We start from the raw sequence: 22,964 nt of genomic DNA on the forward strand, positions 1-22,964 counted from the left end.
TTGGGCCGTCCTCGACTGCTTTCTCAGGCCACAAACAGAGTTGGATGGGAAGTGGAGCTGCCGGGATTCGAACTGGTACCCATTTGGGATCCCGGCAGGTTCAAGGCGAGGACCTTGAACCTGGACGTTATTGTGCCGAGCCCAGGGTTTCCCCTTATAAAGGCTCAAGCCCTTGGGCTCTTTCCACCACTTTTTCCAGGCCATTAACAAGGAGCTTGCTTGGAAGAGGAGCATCCGGTACACAATCCAGTACACATACCCATGTGGGATGCTAGCATCCCAGGCGGTAGTTTTACACGCTACAGCACAACACTGCTCCCAACACACACCAATTATTTGAAAACCTCCGCATTGATTTTAATGTGCAGCCAAAGGCACTTATTGTTGTCTAGCCCTATCCCTGTAATACAGACAGGGACAGTGGATTCCAAAGAGGGGATGACTTTGCCATGACCACCAGGGAAATAAAATCAAAACCAGACTGGATCCCTGATCTCTGATTTCTAGTTCAATTATTTAAATATGATTTTGTCTCTTTCTCGGCTCCATTTTGGTGGCAGTGGCAAGGAGGCGCTGCAGCTCAGATCTTACACACATGCCACCTTTCTTTGCCAGTTGCTGGCAGCAACTGTTCATCTGCACGCAGGAGCTTCATACCCCTGAGGTGACTGTCCAGGGGACAGTACCCAGATCAAGGCTCATGTGGCCCCCCTGGAGAGGGCATCGCCCCGGAGGACCAGGTCATGTTGCTCGCAGGCACCCTGTTGGAGGACGACACTGTCCTGACCCAAGACCCTTAGCACGCTGGAGGTGGCCGAACGCATGCTGTGGGTAAAGTCTACAGCACCCCGGCCCACATGGGGCCAGGGGGAGTGCAAGATCAGACTGCAAAGATGACCAAACAGGAGAGGAAGATGGGCCAGGCCAAGCAGTGCATGCAATACAACTGGCGCTCCGTCAATGTGGTGCCCACCTTCAGCAAGAAGGGCCCTAACGCCAACTCCTAGGGTGCCCCCCACAGCCCTGGCACTAATAAAGCTGCTTCACCCGCTAAAAAATATATATATATAATTTCCTAAATGCTGATGCTTTTGGAGCTCCTACTATGTGCCTGGCACTGACCAAATGAAAATACAAAAATACCACACAGCAGAGTCCTGTGTGCTACACCTGCACGTGGTCTGGAGGTTGTGGACCAGCAGTTACAGGAAAGTGTGTGAAAACACAGGCATTGGAGTTCACTCTGAAGCAAGAATTGCCCTGCCATCATTGCATGCCAGGTTCTTAGCTGGACAGAAGAGAGGCCATCCACCCACTCGCTCACTCCCCCAAATGGCCACAATAGCTGAAGCTGAGCCAATCCCAAGCCAGGAGCCTCTTCTCAGTCTCGGTGGATGTAGAGACCCAAGAACTTGAGCCATTCTCTGCTGCTTTTCCATGCCAAAAGCAGCAAGTTGGATGGGAAGTAGAGCAGCCAGGACATGAACCAGCACCCAAATGGGATACCAGTGCTTGCAAGAGGAGGATTAACCAATCAAGCCATCATGCTGGGCCTTTTTGTTGTGTTAAAGATTTATTTGAAAGGTAGAGTTACAGAATGCCATCTATCCCCTGATTTTTGCAACTCCCCAAATAGCTGCAAAGGCTTGGGCTGGGCCAGGCCAAAGTTAGGAGCCCTAAACTCCAAGTGGGTCTCCCACATAGATGTAAAGGGCCACAGGACTTGGGCCATCTTCTGTTGCTTTCCAAGGTGCATTAGCAGGGAGGTGGATTGGAAGCGGAGCAGCCAGGACTTGAACCAATGCCTACCTGGGATGCTGGGATCACAGGTGGCAGCTAAACTCTTGCCACAGCACTGGTCACTGTTAGTTTTGGTTCAATTTTGTATAAACTAGGTTCTGGTCCTGATGAGGCCACAAACTGACAGCTACTGGTAATGATCTCTACATAGCTAGCTTGGTCTTTCCTCATCAATCTCTAATGGCCCTCAAATGGGTGACCAGCAGAGACAGCCCGGGATCACAGCTACAAATCCTAACTCTGTGCACTACATGCTTAGGCCTCAGGCCAGGACCAGACCCTGTCCTCACAGGCAAATGGCTATCCTACTACCCACTCTGTCCACCTCACTGCATCCTAACAAAGGATCCAGATCACGGTGAAATCATGCACATCCAAGTGCCCTGTCAGAGGCTCGAGGTCCTCACCTGGTGCCAGCTGGGCACCGTGCAGGCACAGCCTCTCAAAACTCCACTGAGAGATACAGAGCATTGATTCCCTTTGGAGAGGTGAGGAAACTGACACCCCAACAGGTTCAACTCCTCCCATAAGGTATGGACAGCCACAGGCCAACTCCAGAGCCCACAGTTCGGGAATTCATGCTGTCCTGTCTGCCCTGAAGCAAGCTTTGACTCTGGACCTCACTGTGTGTGCTTGCTGTAGTCCTGGATAAGTTTGCCCACCTCCTCAATGGAGTGAAAAAAGCAGATTCCATCTAGGGATTGAGGGAGCTGGTTTTCACAGGTTTGTGACCTGCAGGAAAGAGGCCGCTACCCACCCTCCCATGCCAGTGGCCACAGCATTAGGCCCCGCAGCAGCTCTCACCTACAGTCCTGAAGCCCAGCTTAGGCCTGCTTCTGGGCTGCAGGATGATTGAGGAAGGTGACCCTTCCCCAGCAGGCCCCTACCCCAGGAGCTGCAGGGACAGGGAAAGTCCCTGAGCACTTCCTAGCTGCCAGGTGCCCTGCAGGCTACAGGGGCCAATAGATCCCACCCGTCCCCTTCTCCAGGAGTTCACAGTCTCTTGGGGGACACAGACATGTAAACAGCCAATGTTAATGCAAGCACACATGAATATTCAGTAGGCAGAAACAGCCTCCGTGCTCTGGGAGCAAAGAGGCATCGTTTGCCTGAAACCTTGAAAATGGTACTGGAGAGGAGGGGAAGGGCATGCCCGGTGGAGACAGGAAGCGGCGGAGGGGGGGAGCGCAGGGCTCATCCCTGAAGGGCAAACAGGCCGGGAGAGGCAGCTGCCAAGAGTCCCCAGGGAGGCAGCTGGAGAGCCAGCCGAGCCTAGAAAGGAAACATGGGCTCAGACCATGGGGACCCTGGAATGGCAGAATGAATAAGATGGCCTGGGAGAGAAGGTTCCAGAGCCCTTGGGGCCAACTGAGGGGGTGCCCCGACTCCCGCCAAGAGAGGAAGTGGCCCCGAGCTCTCCTTGGCACGAGTGGCATCTTCACATCCCAGGCTGGCTGGCTCCAGCTCTGCCATCCTCCCCTGCCCCACCAGCCCCATAACTGGATCCAGATGGTCATTCCTGTTTTAGGTCAGTGTGTGTTGGGGGAGGGACAGCTCCAAACCCTATCAATTCTGTTCCCACCCTCCACAGGAGGAGCTTCTTCCAGGCCCCTGCTGCGCTGCTCTGAACCTGCAAGGCAGTTAGTCTCTGGTGGAGATTTCCCATCTGTCTGTAGGGGAGGAGGGAAAGGAACAGGCAAGGGCAGAAGCCGGAGGGCACTTCCTCAGGTAAGAGTAGCAAGATGCTGTGAGAGAAGGGATGGGAGGGGGAAGATGCAGAGGGAGACAAGCCTGGGAGAGAGGCCAAAAGTCAGAGTGGGAGTTGCTTCTCCTTGGGTAGTTGGTCCTCGAGCCCCAGCTTCTACCTCTGCCTAGGTCAAAGGTAGGATGGCTTGGCCCCTTGTACCTGAGCCAGGGACCACCTACCTCCCCAAGCCCTATATAAAGGCCCAGAGCACAGACAGGGAGCAGGAACCCCACTCCATTCCCACTCTCTGACCATCTGTAACTGGCATGTGACCCTATCTGTATAAGCCTTTGCCAGCCAATCTAAGGAATGTTCATTATGTAAATACAATGCAAAGGGGGCTTACAGAATTGAGCAAGACACAGTGGGCATGGTGCCTTGAATCAATTCCCCATTTGAGACTCTCCCCCCCAATTCCTGCAGTGGAGTGCCCACTTATTCCGGATTGCTCCCCTTCTAATCCAGTGTCTTAATGAATCCTGAAGGCTGGAGACTAGAGCCCAAGCACTTGGGTCCTTGCCACCACATGGGAGACCTGGTACCACCCAGGCTGGTGTGGAAACTTGGCATATGAGGCAATCTCTCCATCTCTCTGAAATATTTACTTCTAGAAATTTGAGCAAGACTTAAACAGCAACAACAAAAAAAAATGTTGCTGTTTATTTGTGTGAAAGGCAGAGTTAGAGAGCCAAGAGAGAAATCTGTCTGCTGGTTCATTCCCCAGATTGCTGCAACAACCAAACTGGATCAGTCCTAAGCCAAAAGCTAGGAGCTGTTATCAGATTTCCAAGTGAGTATAGGGGCCCAATGACTCAGACCATCCTCTACTACTTTCCCAAGCCATTAGCAGGGAGCTGGATCAGACATGGAGAGGCAGAGACATGAACTGGTGCCCATATGGGATGCCAGTGCCACAGGTGGCATCAGCCCCACAGCACCAGCCCCATACCACAAGGCTTTTTTTTTTTTTTTCAAAGATTTGTTGGGCCTGCATGGTGGCCTACCAGCTAAAGTCCTTGCTTTGAATGCGCCGGGATCCCATATGGGTACCAGTTTGAATCCTAGAAGCTCCACTTCCCATCCAGCTCCCTGCTTGTGGCCTGGGAAAACAGTGGAGGACAGCCCAAAGCCTTGGGACCCTGCACCCATGTGGAAAAACTGGAGGAGGTTCCTGGCTCCTGGCTTCAGATTGGTATAGCACTGGCCATTGTGGCCACCTGGGGAGTGGGTCATCGGACTGAATTTTTACCTCTCTGTATATCTGACTTGCCAAAAAAAATAAATAAATCTTTTTTTCTTTTAAGATTTGTTTATTTGAAAGAGTTACAGAGAGGAATACACGGAGAGCTATCTGTATATGCTGATTTACTCCTAAGTCGTCATTAGCAGCCAGGGATGGACTAGTCTAAAGCCAGAAAACTGAACTCTCTGTGGTTTCCTGGCAGCACCCCATTTATTTTGTTCATCTCCTGCTTCTTTTCTGAGTACATTAGCAGGGAGCTGGATCTGAAGCAAAGTAGCCAGAACTTGAACCCATCAAAAATCAACATTCAAATGGGAAGCCAGTATTGCAGGCAGCAGCTTTAAGCTACCAGGTCACAACTCTGGTCCCTCTCTGCCTTTCAATTTTTTTGTTTGTTTTAAGATTTATTTCTTTTTATTGGAAAGACAGATTTACAGAGAGACACAGAGAAAAAAAATCTTCCATTCACTAGTTCACTCCCTAAATGGCTGCAACGGCAGGAGCTGAGCCAATCAGGAGCCTTTTCCAGATCTCCCACGCAGGTACAGGGTCCCAAGTCCTTCCCAGGCCACAAGCAGGGAGCTGGATGGGAAGCAGGGCTGCTGGAATTGGAACCAGCATCCATATGGGATCCTGGCATGTTCAAGGTAAGGATGTTGGCCACTAGGTCACGGTGCCAGGCCCTAGATTATTTTTTTGTAAGGCAGATTTATAAACAGAGAGATCTTCCACCCACAGCTCTTCTCTCCCCCAGTGCCCTCAACAGCTGGAGCTGAGCCAACCCATATCCAGGATCCAGAAGCCTCTTCCGGTTCTCTCATGTGGGTACAGGGTCACAAACACTTGGGTCATTTTGTGTTACTTACCCAGTCCATAAACAGGAAGCTGGATCAGAAGTTGAGCAGCCAAGATACAAACCGGTGCCCATTTGGAATGCTGACACTTGAGGCAGTAGCCTACTTGGCTACTGCACTTTTGATCCAGCTCCCTGTTGGTGTGCCTGGAAACGCACCAGCAGAAAATGTCTCAAGGTCCTAGAACCTTGAACGCAGGTGGAGACTCAGCTGAATTTCCTGGATTCTCACTGTAGCCTGAACCAGTTCTAGTCATTGTAGCTATCAGGAAAGTCAATTGTTAGATGGAGTCTCTCTCTCTCTCTCTCTCTTTCTCTCTCTGTGTGTGTGTCTAACTCTGTACTTCAAAATAAGCAAAATTTAGGCCCAACATGTTAGCACAGCAGATCAAGTCCTCACCTTGAATGCACTGGGATACCATATGGGTACCAGTTTTAATCCCAGAGGCCCCGTGTCCCATCCAGCTCACTGCTTGTGACCTGGGAAAGCAGCTAAGGATATCCCAAAGCCATGGGATCTTGTACCCATGTGGGAGACCTGCAAGAAGCTCCTGGCTCCTGGCTTTGGATTGGCTTAGCTCTGGCCATTGCGGCTGCTTGGGAAGTGAACCATCAGACAGAAGATCTTCTCTGTGTCTCCTCCTCTCTGTATATCTGCCTTTCCAATAAAAAAGTAAATTTTAAAAAAATAAGCAATTTATTTTTCCTCAAAAGTGAGTAGTGGGAGCCCGGCAAAGTGGCCTAGAGGCTAAAGTCCTTGCCTTGAACACGCTGGGATCCCATATGGGCACCAGTTCTAATCCCGGCAGCCCCGCTTCCCATCAAGCTCCCTGCTTGTGGCCTGGGAAAGCAGTCAAGGACGGCCCAAAGCTTTGGGATCCTGCACCTGTGTGGGAGACCCGGAAGAGGTTCCTGGTTCCCAGCTTCAGCTCGGCACAGCACTGGCCATTGCACTCACTCGGGGCGTGAATCATCGGACGGAAGATCTTCCTCTCTGTCTCTTCTCTGTATACCTGACTTTGTAATAAAAATAAATGAATCTTTAAAAAGAAAAAAGTGAGTAGTGGGTACATTGCAGGTGAAAGGGAACGGTGTGTATCAAGTCCCCAAGATAGGACAGAGTAGGGCCTGGTGCGGTGACCTAGTGGCTAAAGTCCTCACCTTACATGCACTGGGATCCCATATGAATGCCAGTTCTAATTCCTGCAGCCCTACTTCCCATCCAGCTCCCTGCTTGTGGCCCGGGAAAGCCATCAAGGATGACCCTAAGTCTTGGGACCCTGCACCCACGTGGGAGACCAGGAAGAAGCAGCTGGCTCCTGATCAACTAAGCTCCAGCTGTTGCGGTCACTTGGGGAGTGAATCATCGGATGGAAGATTCTCCTCTTTGAGTATATCCTCTCCATTGAGTATATCTGACTTTCCAATAAAAACAAATAATTAAAAAAATTTTTTTTTAAAAAGAGAGAGGATACAAAACTGGAAAAAGCCTCAGGTGGCTGTAGCAGAGTGAACAAGGATAGTTCAAATGATGGAGGGCCGTAAGAGGCTTGTATTTTATACCAAAAGTAACAGGAAGCCACCAAGGGCAGCCAGGTTAGGTGTATGAATTATCAGTTATCACAACTGACAATAAGCAACAGGCTTCGGTTGTTTATTCATGCACATACTCAATACAGGTTTAAGGATGTCACCTGCCAGCCTATGCCAGAGGATGGCTGACAGAGACCGCAGAGGGACATCTCCAGCACAGACCCTCCTTGGGGGCTGTGGCCCAGAGCAGCTGCAGCAGCTGAATCAAGTGCTGGAATTGATCCACTCAGCATTCACTGGCTGCACAGCCCATCGATCCCTGGGGCCTGGGCTCCGTACTGGCTCCTGCCCATCAAGGACCACACAAGGCTCAGGGATCACTGGAGGGGGAGCACCCAGGCACAGTGAACTGTAAGTGGGTCAGGCTCTGTTCAGCCATGGAAGATGAAAGATCTTTATAAAAACAAGCCATTCTTGTTCAATACCTTAATAACCACTCAGCAGGCACTGATCCTGCTGGGTACTGAATTTGGGGACCTTGAAGCTTCCCAATGAGACAAACAGACCTATGCCGTGCATTACAAACACCACCTGCTAGAAACAGGTGTCCCCCAGATCTGCCCTGGGGGACGAGGCAGGGAAGGCAAGACTGGAGCAGCTCCCACGTTCCTGAGTGGCCCCTCCCTGAAGCAGCAGACTGCCTGCCTGCCCTTCTACTTATCCTCCCCGCCCCCAAGACTGCCCAGATCCATTTGGCATCATTCTTTTTAAAATGATTTAATTTTTGTTTTTATTTGAAAGACAGATATAGAGAGATGGAGAGAGAGACAGAGGTCTTTCATATGCTGGCTGACTCCCCAAATGGCTGCAAGAACTACAACTGAGCTGGTCCAAAGCCAGGAAGTTTTTACAGGTCTCCTACACAGGTGCAGGGATTGAACCATGTGGGTCATCCTCTGCCTCCCAGGCCATTCACAGGGAACTGGATTTGGAGCAGAACAAATGGGATTCGTGCTAGCACCCATATGGGATCCTGGTACTGCAGGTGAAAGATTAAATTGCAATGCCACAGCACCAGCCCCTACTTAGGCTTTTTCTTTTTTTAAAAGATTTGTTTATTTTTGCTGGAAAGGCAGGTTTACAAAGAGAAGGAATTACAGAGAGAGATTCTGTTTGCTGGTTCACTCCCTAAGTGGCCACAATGGATGGAGCTGAGCTATCTGAAGCCAGGAATCAAGAGCCTCCTCCAAATCTCCCACATGAGTGCAGGTCCCATGGTTTTGGGTCATCCTCCACAGCTTTTCCAGGTCACAACCAGGGAGCTGGTTGGGAAGTGGAGCAGCTGGGACATGAACTGATGCCCACATGGGATCCTGGCACTTACAAGAGGATTAGCTAACCATCACTGGGCTCTTTGGCATCTCTTAAAAAGCCAAGTAGAGGATTTGCTATGTAGAATAGTGGTAAAATTGCCACCTGAGATGCAAGCATCCCATATGGATGCTACTAGCTCTTCAGTCTGGCCCTACCCTGCCTGTTGCAGTCATCTGAGGAGTGAACCAACAATGGAAGTATGCTTTCTCTGTCTTGTTGCTCTATAATTCTTCCTTTCAAATAAATAAATAAACCTTAAACAATAACAACGAATGGGTCCAGTGCAGTAGTCTAGTGGATGTAGTTCTCACCTTGTATGCATCATTAAACCAGTATGGACACTAGTTTGTATCGCAGCTGCTCCATTTCCCATCCAGCTTCCTGCTTATGGCCTGGGAAGCAGTGGAGGAAAAGGATCCTGGCTCCTAGCTTCAGAACAGCTCAGCTCCAGCTGTTGCAGCTGCTTGGGGAGTGAACCAGTAGACATAAAATCTGTCTCTCCTTCTCTCTGCATATCTACCTTTCCAATAAAAGTAAAAAAATCTTGGGGCCCAACGCAGTGGCCTAGCAGCTAAACTCCTTGTCTTGAACGTGCCGGGAGCCCATGTGGGCTCCAGTTCTAATTCCAGCAGCCCCACTTCCCATCCAGCTCCCTGCATGTGGCCTGGGAAAGCAGTGGAGGACAGCACAAAGCTTTGGGACCCTGCACCCACGTGGGAGACCCAGAAAAAATTTCTGGCTCCTGGCTTTGGATCGACTCAGCACCGGCTGTTGAGGTCACTTGGGGTGTGAATCATCGGATGAAAGAACTTCCCCTCTGTCTCTCCTCCTCTCTGTATATCTGACTTTGCAATAAAAATGGATAAATCTTAGGGGGAAAAAAACCTTTAAAAAAGTACAGAAAAAAAGCGTCAAGATTTGCCCCTGACCTCTTTGTGAAAGTGGCTGTGTGGGTTCTCACACAGTATTCTTCGCTGGGCCTCTGTTTCCCCATTTGTACCATGGAGGGATGAAACAGCACCTAAGGCGTGTGGCCCATTCCAGCCAGGCACTCAACGCTCCTGCACGCCCCACCTCCGTGCCACCTGTGCCACCTGCCTGGGGGTCCCTCCTGCACTCGCTCACTCTCTCGCTCCACCCTCATGCTACTACTACCTGTGGAAAGCCACAGGAAGATAAGGACAAGGGAAACAGTAAGCTTTGAGTTAAAGCTGTGGCGCTCCCTTCGCCTCTTGAGCCTTCAGCCCACCTGTTATGTGGGCTAAACTTGTTTATGGGGAATAGAAATAAGGTATAGCACATGCTTAGCGACGACACCACACCTCCCAGGGCGGAATCGTTAGAGTTCTCGGCCGGTCTCCCAGGCCAGCCCGCGCGCGGCCTGAGGTCAGCCACCCTAACACGCGAGGCAAGCCGGCCCCCAGAGCAACGCGGCTTCAATTCCCAGGGGGAAGCCCCAGCGAACGGACCCCACCTCCAGGAAGTGACGCCAGGGGGCCGAGCGTCGCCGCAGCAGAGGCGGGCCGGGGCGGGCCGCGCGCAGCATGGCGGAAGCGGAAGGGAGTTCTCCGCTCCTGCTCCTGTCGCCGCCGCCACCCCCGCCCGAGATGGCGGAAGTGGAGGTGTCGACGGCGGCCGAGACGGACATGAAGCAGTACCACGGTTCGAGCGGCGTCGCCATGGACGTGGAGCGGAGCCGCTTCCCTTACTGCGTAGTGTGGACGCCCATCCCGGTGCTCACGTGAGTGTCCTCCGGCGTCCACCCGGGCACCAAGAGGGTCCCGGTAGAGCCGAGGCGAGGGCGGCGTCCTCGGTGGAGGGATCCCCGCGCCGGCCAGGGGTCCGACCGGCCCACCTCGAGTGGTCAGCCAGAGATCCCGCCGCCCAGGCCAGTGCCGGCTTCCATTGACGGCCGGGATTCGCTTCCCGCCTTGCTTGCACCTGAGTCCTAGTGCAGCGGGAGCGGTCAGGGGGCCGGGAGGCTCTGCAGCTGCGCGCGGACCGAAGAGGAAGCATCTTCATTCATTCGTTCGTGGGCTTCTTCATTTGTTGAGTAACAAGGTCACCTCCTGCTGCAAGGGGTGTGGTGTGGGTTTGGGGCCGCGCAGGCTCCGGGGATCTGGGGTCGCACCCCTTGTCCCACACAACATCTCAGTCGCTGAGAGGATTTAGATCCTAGGTGTTGCACCTTGCAGAACAGGTGCGGGGAACGGGGGATGAGAAGCCCCTGGGTGGGAGAAGGGGACTGCCCTCGCAAACCCGTTTTCTCCGACCCTGACAGCCAGTTTGTGCAGTAGGTACTGTGAACGCGTAATGGGCACAGCGTCAAACCCCAATAGCCAAAGCGTCCCAGACTCCTCCTCCCCAACTGTAACTTTCTTTGTCCACTGCCCCTTCTCCTAGCTCAGCTAGGGGATGAGTTTCTTCTCCTGATCGAAAACCAGCCAAACGAATGGAGTCGTTGTTTAGGCCCTTGGTGTTGCTGATCCTCAAATGACCTTAAATTTGTATTGTGTTCAAATAATTGGATCGTTTTGTGTTTTCACATGCTTGTGTACTTGCTTTAAGTATGCAAATCTGAGTCCTCCAAAAATAAAATGTGCATGAAAATGTGTCCATGAATTCCTTCAGTTTGCCACATTTGCTGAGACTCCTATGTGCCCAGCCACTTCTAGATGATGAGAAAATATGGTGGCGCAGAAGGCAGAGAGGAAGCCCAGGAGCCCAGGGGAGGGCTCCTGACATTTGACCCCCGTTGGGGGAGGATGTCAGTATGAAGATCATAGGGAGGGATGCCCAGAGCATGCTGGGGTTTTGCTCAAACCTGTCCTGTTACCTGGCCATTTCCCATCCTTAGTGATGTGATCTCCTCTACAGAGACCTGGTGGCAGCAAAGTATAAAGACACCAGGGTTGTCGGTGACCTTATCAAGAAGCAGCTTACACACCATTTCCATTCAGATCTCTGCAGGTTGTCAGAAGACCAAGATGAGGCAAGGGTTGGGGCACTGCATCCCATACACACGCCGGTTTGAGTCCCAGCTTCTCCACTTCTGATTCAGCTCTCAGCTAATACGCCTGGGAAAGCACAGGAAGATGGTCCAAGTGCCTGGGCCCCTACACCCATATGGGAGAACTGAGAGAAGCTCCAGGCTCCCGGCTTCAGCTTGGCACAGTCGTGGCCATTGCAGCAATTTGAGGAGTGAACAGCGGATGGAAGATCTCTCCCTTTTCTCTCCTCTCTGTAACTCAGCCTTTCAAATAAATAAATAAATCTTTAGAAAAGAAGAAGGCTGGAACAGGTGAGGCCCCATCCCTGCAGCAAAGGGCTGAGAGATTGCTTGGGGAGAACTGACTCCAGCAGGAGGGAAAGTAGGGCAGGTCAGTTGACTTGCTCCGGTGCTGTGGTGCGGGCCTGTTGAATGCAGCTCTGGCTGTTGATGGGGCACAAGGAACCTGTTCTCTGTCTACCTCTCAGGTGTGGATAATGCTGTGCAAAAAGCCAGGTGCTGGTATACTGGAGGCTGAGGTCGTCACCTTACATGCGCCGGGATCCCATATGGGCGCTGGTTCTAATCCCAGTGGCCCTGCTTCCCATCCAGCTCCCTGCCTGTAGCCTGGGAAGGCAGTAGAGGATGGCCCAAAGCCTTGGGACTCTGTATCCTCATGGGATACCTGGAAAAAATCCCTGATTCTTGGCTTTGGATCAGTGAAGCTCTGGCCATTGCAACCACTTGGAGAATGAATCAACGGACAGAAGACTTTCCTCTCTGTCTCTCCTCGTTTCTGTATATCTGACTTTCCAATAAAAAATAAGTGAATCTTAAAAAAAGAAAAAAGAAAGCCAAGTGAGCTAAGAGCTGCCAAGAGCTGTGGATGTTGCCTCTGTCCTGGGGCCTGGTCTGAACACCTCATGTTCATTATCAAGTCTTCCACGCAGATGTAGGAACCATCGTCCACCTTTCACAGATGAGCACATGAAGGCTCAGAGGCCAGCAGGGCTCTTTCCACGGAGATAGCCTACTTTCCTCGCCAGAGCTCCAGTCCAGGGCTCCTGTATTCAGTATCAGAGACCTATGGGAGTCTTCAGAAGTTCATAGACAGTGTGTATTTTGAAAATAGGCATTCCAGAAACTATAGATTTAAATTTCAGGTTATTTACACCAAAATAGTTATTCCCACACACTTCTCCCTCCCCCCCCACCAAAGATTTATTTCTTTAGGAGGCAGAGTTGGAGGGGGAAACAGAGACCTGTCATTTCTGTCTGCTGCTTCACTCCCCAAATGGTTGCAGTGGCCATAGCTTGCCAAGCAGGATCCAGGAGCTCCCCACAAGCTTGCACGTACGGTCCAATCCCCCAGGCCATCTTTGCTTTCCCAGGGGCACTGGCAGGAAGCTGGAGCAGAAGTGCAGCTGTCACAACTCAAACCAGTGGCCTTCTGGGATGCTGGCACTGCAGGTGCCTCAGCACAAACCTCCACAGAAGCCCCTTTCTACACACTTTGGTGCCAGTCCACAGGGCAGCTGGAGAACTTCCTGAAGCTTCCTGCCTGATCAGCACTCTGAGGGCATCACTCTCAGCACTTCCCCAGGTCCAGGGCTCTGCTGCTGCTGTCCCCAGCCTTATTGGCACTTGTGCCTTGTGAACATCTGGTCACACCCAGCCAGATGAAAGGATGGGATGGGCAGGAGTAGCCAAATGGGTTGCTCTCGTAATTGCCAGTGTCCATCTCCGAGATGCAGGGCTGCTCATCAGTCAGTGGGCGTTCAGGATAAGCAGCAGCCATGGAGGCTCAACCTAGGAGCTGCTGCAATAAACAGGACAAAGTGTGTGCTCTCGGGCCCAATGCGCTAGCCTAGTGGCAAACCCTCGCCTTGCATGCGTTGGGATCCCATATTGGCACCAGTTTATATCCCAGCTGCTCCACTTCCCTTCTAGCTTCCTGCTTCTGGCCTAGAAAAGCAATCGAGAACAGCCCAAAGCCTTGAGACCTTGCACCCACGTGGGAGACCCAGAAGCTCCTGGCTTTGGATCAGCTCAGCTCTGTTGCAGCCACTTGGAGAGTGAACCAGTAGATGGAAGATTTTTTTCTGTAAATCTGACTTTTAAAAAAAAAAAAGTGTGCTCTCCCTCATGACAGGAAACAGCCCCCATGGAGTAACTCGGATTACTGCAGATAGTGGCAGCTCCTGCGAAGAAAACAAAGCCAAGCACCAGTGCCTGGGCTTGTGCGTGTGGCCGCTTGCAAAGGCTTCGTCCAGAGGCACTTCCAGAGCCGACTGTCAAACAAGGCTGAGCAAGGCGCCAGCTGGGGAAATGCGTTCCCAGCAAGTAAGCAGCGTTGTCACTGGGACAGGCGGTGAGGGGAGTCCCAAGGCATCCTCGGGACCACACTGGGAAGGGGGTGCAAGTATGATGGGCATAATAGGAAGCCGTCAGCAGGTGCTGGCCAGAGAGGATGGAAGCTGAAGTCTGTCCTCTAACGGCCTCAGCATCGCTCAGGCGTGCGGGTTATAGATCCTGAAGATCGCTAGGCTGTCCACCTGCATCTGCCCAGTCCTCCTGTTTAGGACCTTGAATCCTGGTCCTCACCACTGGTAGTGCTGTAGTCAGGCTCACCATCTGTGCCTCTGAGCCGGCCTCCCTCCTGCCCGGCACAGCTCCCTCCACATCCCATTCCCCAGACAGGCTGCACTTTGGCTGTCTGCTGATACAAGGCAGCCTCTGTGAAGCCTTCATGGCTCCACCCCAGGGCCATGGAACAGCTTCCTGGAGCTGTGTCTGCTGCCCCAACACGTGCCGAGTAGTCATGTTCACATGTTCTTGTGGCCCCGTGAGACCTTCACCAGCTGCCACAGCTCTGTAGCCCCCAGCCTTGGGAGGGCTGTGTCTCAGGTTGGACATGTCTGAGGTCCCTGGCTGGAGCATGATGGGCTCCATCTGAGACTGGGGTATGTGTGTTCATTCCTTAGTTACCACGACTTTTTACAAAATGGCCTTTTAATTCCTACAACCATGCTTTTGTCCTGATCGTGCTCTTCAAGAAGCCATTCCATTCTTGTTATTTTTAATGATGTATATAATGATATTTTGAAAGTCAAGGTTATAGAGATGGGGGAGAAACAGAGACATCTTCCATTCACTGGTTTACTTCCCAAATATCTGCAACAGCTAGGGCTGAGCCAAGCCTACACTATGAATCAGGAGCTTCATCAGGGTCTTCCCTGTGGATACCAGGAGGCTTCCTGGGCTGCTTTCCTGGGCACATTAGCAGGGAGCTAAATTGGAAGCAGAGTAGCCAAGACAAGAACCAGCATCCATCTGAAATGTCAACATTACAGGCAGAGGCTTTACCTGTTATGCCACAACGTCAACTCCATAAACTTAATGAAGTGTAACCTTTTAAAATATATATATATGTATATAGATATATTTGTTGTTGTTGTTAGAGTTACAAGTTGGGCCCGGTGGCGTGGCCTAGTGGCTAAAGTCCTCGCCTTGAATGCACCGGGATCCCATATGGGCGCTAGTTCTAATCCCAGCAGCTCCACTTCCCATCCAGCTCCCTGCCTGTGGCCTGGGAAAGCAGTCCACAATGGCCCAAAAGCTTTGGGAACCTGCACCCGCTTGGGAGACCCGGAAGAGGCTCCTGGCTTCGGATCGGCATAGTATCGGCCCGTTGCGCTCACTTGGGGAGTGAATCATCGGACGGAAGGTCTTCCTCTCTGTCTCTCCTCTCTGTATATCCGCCTTTCCAATGAAAAAATAATAAAAATAAATCTTTAAAAATAAATAAATAAATAAATAAATAAATAAATCTTAAAAAAAGAGAGAAAGAGTTGCAAGTTGAAAGATCTCCATACACTGGTTCAGTCCCCGGGTGGGCACAATGCCTAAGCTGAATGCAGAGGCCAGGAGCTTCTTCCAGGTCTTGCACATGGCTGCCGTGGCCTAAGGTCTTGGACTATCTTCAGTTGCTTTTCCAGGTGCATTGACAGGAAGCTGAATCAGCAGTGGAGCAACTGGGACTCAAACCAGCACCCGTATGGGATGCCAGTACTACTGGTGCACATATTATGAGGATGCAGCTTAGCACACATGTGCAACCACTGTGTGGACAGAGAGCTCATTTCCTGGGCACAAAGGATTCTTTGTGCACTTTCCCCATCAATTCTCCAATCACAGTCTCCCTTTTTACCTCTAGCTATGGATCTTTTTCCTCTTTTATTTTTTTTCAAAAAAGATTTATTTATCTGAAAGTCAGAATGACAGAGACAGGGAGAGAAAGATGCTGTGTGTGCTAGCTCACACACCAGATAACCACAACAGCCAGTGCGAGGCCAGGCCAGGCCACACCCAGGGGCCAGGAATGCTGTCTGGGTCACCCATGTTGATGGCAGGAACCCCAGTATTTGGCCTCCACCCACAGTCTACCCAGGATGCATTAGCAAGAAGGTAGGTTGGGAACCAAACCGTGGGGACTCTGATGTGATATGCGCGGCAGGCGTCCTAAGCAGCAGGTTTCACTTCTGTGCCACCACACACATCTCTACTATTGCACCTCCTTAAACTCTGTGTAGTTGACTACATTATATAGAATCTGAGGAAGGTTTCTCACTCAGCCCCACATAACTGAGAGTGTGTTTTATAGGTAGCAGAAGTTTCATTTGTTAAGTGTGATTTCATTGTATGATTCTTATTTAACCACTCTACTGTTGAACACTTCAGTTATTTCTAGTTACTTTTTTTAATCAGCTGTATTAAAATATAGCTTTCACTCATTAAAATTTTAAGAGTGCAATAAGTTTTGACCAATATTTCCCCCTTTTAAACAAATTGAAAAGTGAGGCTGGCATGATGGCATAGCAAATTGATCCTCAGCCTGTAGGTGTCAGCATTCCATATGGACACTGCTTCGTCTCCCGGCTGTTCTGCTGTTTGTTTGTTTGGGTTTTTTTTTAAGATTTATTATTATTATTATTATTATTATTATTATTATTATTATCATTGGAAAGGAAGAATACAGAGAGGAGATACAAAGAGAAAGATCTTCCATCCACTGGTTCACTCCCCCAGTGGCTGCAGTGACCAGAACTGAGCTGATCTGAAGTTAGGAGCCAAGAGTCTCTGGGTCTTCTACGTGGGTGCAGGGTCCCATGGATTTGAGCCGTCCTCAGCTTCTTTCCCAGGCCAGAATCAGGGAACTGGAAGGGAAATGGAGCAGCTGGGACATGAACCAGTACACATGGGCTCCTGGCACATGCAAGGCAAGGATTTAGCCAGTGAGCCATCGCGTTGGGTCCCTGGCTACTCTACCTCTAATCCAGCTTCCTGCTAATGGCCTGGGAAAGCAGCAGAAGATGGCTCAAGTCCTTTGTCCCTGCACCTACATGGGAGACTTGGAAGAACCAGAGTGAAAGAAAAACAGATCTTCCACCTGCTGGTTCATTTCCCAGACACGGGGACTGGGCCAGCTGAAGCCAGGAGCTGTTTCGAGACTCCCACTTGGGTGGCTGGGACCCAAGTACTTGAGCCTTGGTCTGCCTCCCAGGACGCACATGAATAGACAGTGGGATCAGCAGTGGAGGTGGGCCTCCCATGCAGGCACTCTGCCGTGTGGTGCCTGGTAGATATTCCAAGCAACATCCGCTCAGCTGTACTCGACACAGCCGCCAACTCCAGCTATTTCAAGTGAAAGTGCCAGAAACATCCTTTTCATTTTTTTGTTTTGTTTAAGGTTTTTGTTGGAAAGGCGAATTTACAGAGGAGTCAGAAAGATCTTCCATGTCCCCAAATGGCTGGAAGATCTTAGCTGATCTGGAACCAGGAACTTCTGCCATGTTTCTCACATGAGTGCAGGGTCCCAAGGTTTTGGGCCATCCTCAGCTGCTTTCCCAGCAGAGGATAGATGAGAGCTAGACGGGAAGTTGAATAGCTGGGATGTGAACCAGTGCCCATATGAGATGCCAGTGCTTGGAGGTGAAAGATTAGCCAGTTGAGCCCTTGTGCCAGACCCTAAACATCCTTTTCAATAGCTCTGGTGAACGTGGCACTCATTCTGCTAATGCTCTTAGAAGTGGAACCCAGAATCCTAGCTTATGTCGCCAGGCTGTTTTCCAAAGTGATGGCAGAAACAATTTAGAGTCCGCTTGCGGTGAATAAATTCTGGTTGTTCGTCACTTTGTGCATTCAACCTCATCCTTTAACTGGGACCAGCTAGGGGAGGCGAGTCTTTCATGTTGGTGTCCCCTTAGGTGGTCATCTGCAGCTGCTCCTGAGGACAGTACAAAAGCCACCCCACAGTGCGTGTTTGCATGCTTCCTCTTCGAAACATCCCCAGTGTCTGGCTGGCTGGAAGATCCTTGACCCTGTCCCTTCCTTCTCCTTCTCCCTTACAGGTGGTTTTTCCCCATCATTGGCCACATGGGCATCTGCACATCCACAGGAGTCATCCGGGACTTTGCTGGCCCCTACTTTGTCTCGGTGAGTCCCCCTTCTGCCCCTCTGGGGATTCCAGGGCTTCCGGGGAAGGCTGTCAGTCTTGTGCCTCCATAGCCCAGGAGCAGGTAGACAACACAGCTTCGCAGACCCAGCCTCCCCAGCCTATGATCTCTGCCCATTTCTCTTGTCTTTAGGAAGGACCAGGAGGGCAGTGTTGGTGGAAGGATTCTTAAGTAACTGGCCCAGCCTTTTGCCCCAACCTCTGAGCTCTGAGACATGAATAGGGTTAGGGTTAGAGTGATGAGTTAGATTATCTGGGGAACACAGCTCTGCACCTGCACAAGGTGGGAGTCACCATAGGCAGCAGCGAGGCCGGTATGCTTCCCTGGGGTAGACCAGCACTGCCCCTCTGGGCCGGCTTCAGTGAGCATGCCCAGTGTGCCTGTTTACGCATCTGTAGCTTGAAGGAAGGTGTGCAGGCTCCAGGGAATATATCTTCATAGTTGTCACATCATCTTAGCATAGTCTCACTTCCCATATACCAACACTTTCCCAGGCACTACTCCCACTGCCTCTTACCAGCTTTGTCCGCAGGACCTCCCTGCATGTGACCCCCAAGAGCCCAGGTCTCAGGTGGTGGGCCTAGGGCTTGACGGCAGCCTGGCAGCCCCTGGCCTGCCACCCACAAAGCTGGGCTCTGTGGGGGCCACTAGCCAGATTGGGAGGCGAGAGTTCTGCTGTCATTCACACTGGGAGAGGAATGACTTGCTTGACAGTTGATGAAGTGTCAGAGATGAGTGACCAGAATACCAGAGAATGAGACATCCCTGGTGCCATGCAAGGGCACTGGTGACTGGAGCCTCAGGCCTGTGGCCTCCCAGTGAGGTGCCCTGGACACTTCTGCCATGCTGCCTTCATCCCTCAGAGCAATTGCTAGTAGCCATGCAGGTGCTGTGGCAGCCCCTGGGCAGGCCCAAACCACTCTCCCACTATTGACCTCTGCTCTTGTCCTTTAACAGGAAGACAACATGGCCTTTGGAAAGCCTGCCAAGTAAGTGAACACCTGTGACTGGCCTCAAGGTCAACTTCCTCTTTCCAGGCTAGGCCAGGCCTTCCAGGGTGCAGCAGGGCCAACACCCTAAAGAAGGGATATGGAGGGGAGGGGCGGTGGGTCTATCAGAGTGGAGCAGCCCTGTACTGGCACCTGCCAGGCCAGGTACTGGCTTGGGCCTTTACCTGTGGAGTGTACAGGTTTTGCCTCAGCTTTGCAGGTCACGCTTCAGCTCCATGGCACAGGGAACGAAAGAGAAGAGATGGGCGGGAGGGTTCTCCTTAGGAAATGATGGAGCCGCCCTTGGCCCCACTCCAAGCCCCTCTGCCGCCCGCTCCCTCCTGCTCCTCGGAGTAAATAAAGTGTCAGAGGCAAGCCAGGTCTCGGGCAGCTGGCACTGTTGTAGCTGCGGATTTCTTATTTCTCAGTTTGTTTCACCGCAGATGCATGCCTGGGGAAAAAGTGGCCATCAGGATTCTCAGAGGAGCACCTGGTGCCCAGGTACTCATGGTTGCATCAGGGCAAAGGAGCCAAGGAGGGTGGGGGCCCCCAAGGCCAAGGCAGCTAGAAGCCCAGCTCCCCAACCAACACTGGTCTGACTTGCTCAGGATGGGAAATGTGGGCCAGGGCCTCTGGGCCAGGAGTTGGTGGCAGATGGGTTTTCAGACACCCTTAAGGAACTCCTCCTTCAGGCAGGAGCCCTAGCAACCAGCCATGCCATGGTGGGTTTTCACAGTCTGGGCCCTTCACTCAGCAGCTGGTGCCCCTCTGACCTGCCAGCACTCTTAGGCCTGGAGCCACCAGAGCACTCCATGGCCTAGAGTGGCCATTCCTGTCCCGCTTGCTGAAGGCAATGGCTCAGCGGCCCCAGCTTCATTCCAGCACATCCCTTGGCTCCCATCGCAGCTTCTCCTGAGTGCTCCAGCAGGGCCCAGCCACTTGGTCCCTGGGGACATTGCAATGGGATCCCTCTTGCTGTGTCATGGCATCCCTCTGCCCAGAAGGTCCACCTCCACTGTGCAGGCCTGGCTGACCCCTCCTCTAGTCTGGCTCAGCTTCAAGAAGTGGCCTCTTACCTGGTCTGGGTCACCCAGGATCGTGGACTTGTGTCTTAGAACCCACCAAGTCCTCTCACACTTCCACGGGATGGATGGCCAAGGTCAGGGCGCCAGTGTATTCAGGGTCTGGAGGGCCCCCACGTGCCCTCTCCCCATCACCTTGCCTAGCAGAAGGGCCAAGGGTCTCTCTAGGCCTTTCTTCCGAGGTCACTGATCCTATTCAGTTGGGCTTCACCATGACCTAATCCCCATCTCCTGACACCACCACTGTGGGGTTATGGTTAACCCCAGGGAGACACAGACTGTGGTTCTCTATGACTGAGCGAATCCATCTGCCAGGGTCCCCCAGGGCAATAGACATTTCCTAGGTGCCTGAGCCTTGCTCCCAGTCCCAGGCCTGGCTCACCCCGAGCCTCTGCTGCCAGCTACAGAGCAAGCACAGAGCAGTCATCTGAGAACGTTAGCAGGGCTGAGCCATTGTCTAGAACCCCCTTTCCCGGTAGGTACTGGAAGTTGGACCCCACTCAGGTCTACACCAGCGGGCCCAACGCGTGGGACACAGCCGTGCATGATGCCTCTGAGGAGTACAAGCACCGCATGGTAGGAGCTGGCTCTCCAGGGGCAGGGTTGAGGCAACCCCTGCAGCCCATCCTGACACAACCCTTCCTGTACCTCCAGCACAATCTCTGCTGTGACAACTGCCACTCCCACGTGGCCCTGGCCCTGAACCTGATGCGCTACAACAACAGCACCAGCTGGAACATGGTGACGCTCTGCTTCTTCTGCCTGCTCTATGGAAAGTATGTCAGGTAAGCAGTCCGCCCACCTTTAAGGCCTCAGTCCTGCATCAGCAGGGACAGTTGAGGCCAGTGCCTGTTGTGGCCGTGAAGGTTCTAGAATGTTGAACTGAGTTCCCTGGAGAGGAACGCGTCTGTGCTGAAGTGCAGCTCTGCACAGGCAGGTCCTGGGCTCAGCTCTGCTGCTTGCCCCCTGCTGAGGCCTCTGCGTGCTGCTGCTAACCTTGGCCAGATGGGGCTGAGGAGCCACCTTCTTTCTTAGCAGGGGGAATCTTCATGAGCTGGTGTGGTGGCCACCCCCATGGGAACTTGCCAGGCAGCCCTGTCAGAGACAGGCCGCTGGGCCCAGGGGTGGCCCAGGTAAACCTTGGAAGCTACTGTCTTGTGACTGGTGAGATAGAAGGCATTTATTCTGATTCCTGGGTGACAAGGGAGCTCTGAGAGCTTGAATGAGGCCTGTGGTCCCAGCAGGGTCCAGACACAAACCAGCTTACACCTGAGCTAGTCTGAGCACCTCTCTCTGTTTCCTTCCTAACTGTGCTTATTGTGGAATTTCTGGAGTGGAATTGTGGGGAAAGGCTCAGAAGTCTCCTTGAGAACAAGACCAGGCCACAGGGACAGATGGTGCCAAGGCTGAGCCCAGCTGTGCACTGTGCTGGTGCCCGTTGCCCTCCCCCGCCTTCTGTCTTGGTGCCCACAACAGCTGTGGGTTGAGAGCATGTGTGGCCTCCACGCTCAGTTCCTGGTCCTCTTCCTGGAGACAGGTGCTTGTGTATGGAGTCTGTGCCTACAGGAGGTCAGTAGCTCTACACCCAGAACCTGGCACAGGCCCTCTGTCGTGAATACCAGGCTGGACCCTGTACCTTGATTGACCAAATTTTGGGCTGAGGGGCTCCAGGGGGCTTCCGTGGGGACAGTGGCGCTGTTGGGGACTGGGAGGATAGCTCTGTGAGCCACATATTTGTTCACCTGTCCATGCCTGCCCCTCTTCTCTCTCCCTCAGTGTCGGGGCCTTTGTAAAGACCTGGCTGCCCTTTCTGCTCCTCCTGGGCATCGTCCTGACATTCAGCCTGGCCTTCAACCTGCGGTGATGGCTGCCAGAGGCCCGGAGCCAACCATACCCTCAAGAAGGCAGCTGCTACCTTTTTAGGTTCAAATTCATCGCCCTCCTCATTCCTCATCAACAGCAGAGTTGACCTGCTGTTTCAGACCCAGTGGCCTGGGCTGGGGGTTGGAAGGGTTGAGGGGGAGCATGGGATGGGATGGGTGTTTGCTGGTCCTGCTACCTACGAGCTCCCTGTGCCCCCTACCCTGTGGCACCCTCTTGGTTCCTGTGTTAGAAAGTCCTCAGCCACCTCTGTAGAGCTTCTCCTACCCCTGCCTACAGGGTCAGCCCAGTGCCAGGTCTGGGGACATTTGGCCCATGTTCAGGGCAGGACAGGGACTGTTTGGGAGCCAGATTTGGAGTTGTCCCTCTGCCACTAGCTCCGGGATGGGGTGGGTTAGGGCCACTCAGCTGCCCTGGAGCCTTGGCCAGGGGCCTCAGGAATGGCCAAGGGGCGGGCTGGGCCCTCCCTGGGCACCTGCCAGCAGCTGCCCTTGGGGTTTTTTGAGCCCCACCTGCCAATATCCACCAGCTCCTACAGCCACTTCCCCCTCTCCTGGGACCTCCCAGCCCTCGGGCCCAGTCTCCCCTGCTTTGGGGAGCCTAGCTGGTGTGGGGAGCAGAGCTGGCTTGTATAGAGTGGTCCCCTATAGATGAAGCCCAGTTGTAGGCTTCATATGGGGGTGGCAACCCTTAGGTCCAACAAGATGGGTGGCCCATCAGGGCAGGGGGCCAGCTCCTCAAATCAGTGAGCCCTGTGCTGCTCGCCTCACCCCTGCTCTGTGGGTCCCTTTGTAAGGGGCTCCTGAACAGGACAATAAAGACTGTGACTCCGCATGCCGCCCTGTCATTGTTTCCCTCTGGGGCCCAACTGTCCCTTCACTTCCTTGGTACCTCTGTGCCTTGTAGGGGGTGGGACCCAGGTTGCCAGCACAAGCTGGGAGAGATTGGGGTGGGGGAG

General features: G+C 52.6%; 1 protein-coding gene and 1 pseudogene across 1 annotated transcript; both read left to right on the forward strand.

Moving 5' to 3' along the window:
- The first annotated feature begins 595 nt into the window (after window positions 1–595).
- On the forward strand, window positions 596–1,056 carry LOC121156124 (annotated as a pseudogene).
- Window positions 1,057–10,064: 9,008 nt separating this feature from the next.
- On the forward strand, window positions 10,065–22,838 carry TMEM222 (transmembrane protein 222). The gene is made up of 6 exons (XM_040979663.1): window positions 10,065–10,291; window positions 17,950–18,034; window positions 19,012–19,043; window positions 20,605–20,701; window positions 20,780–20,910; window positions 21,902–22,838. Exons 1-6 carry the CDS (start codon window positions 10,095–10,097, stop codon window positions 21,987–21,989), a joined length of 630 nt encoding a protein of 209 aa, XP_040835597.1. The 5' UTR covers window positions 10,065–10,094; the 3' UTR covers window positions 21,990–22,838.
- The last annotated feature ends 126 nt before the right edge of the window (window positions 22,839–22,964 follow it).

The sequence above is a fragment of the Ochotona curzoniae genome, unplaced genomic scaffold (genome assembly GCF_017591425.1).
Source record: "Ochotona curzoniae isolate NIBS_2020 unplaced genomic scaffold, NIBS_Ocur_1.0 contig_3255, whole genome shotgun sequence".
Taxonomy (NCBI): domain Eukaryota; kingdom Metazoa; phylum Chordata; class Mammalia; order Lagomorpha; family Ochotonidae; genus Ochotona; species Ochotona curzoniae.

Bases quoted from the DNA above. Each gene is read 5' to 3' on its own strand.
- TMEM222 (XM_040979663.1), top strand. From the start codon at position 10,095: ATGGCGGAAGCGGAAGGGAGTTCTCCGCTCCTGCTCCTGTCGCCGCCG. The intron at 18,035-19,011 runs GTGAGTCCCCCT...GTCCTTTAACAG, and splicing joins CTGGCCCCTACTTTGTCTCG to GAAGACAACATGGCCTTTGG. The intron at 19,044-20,604 runs GTAAGTGAACAC...CTTTCCCGGTAG, and splicing joins GCCTTTGGAAAGCCTGCCAA to GTACTGGAAGTTGGACCCCA.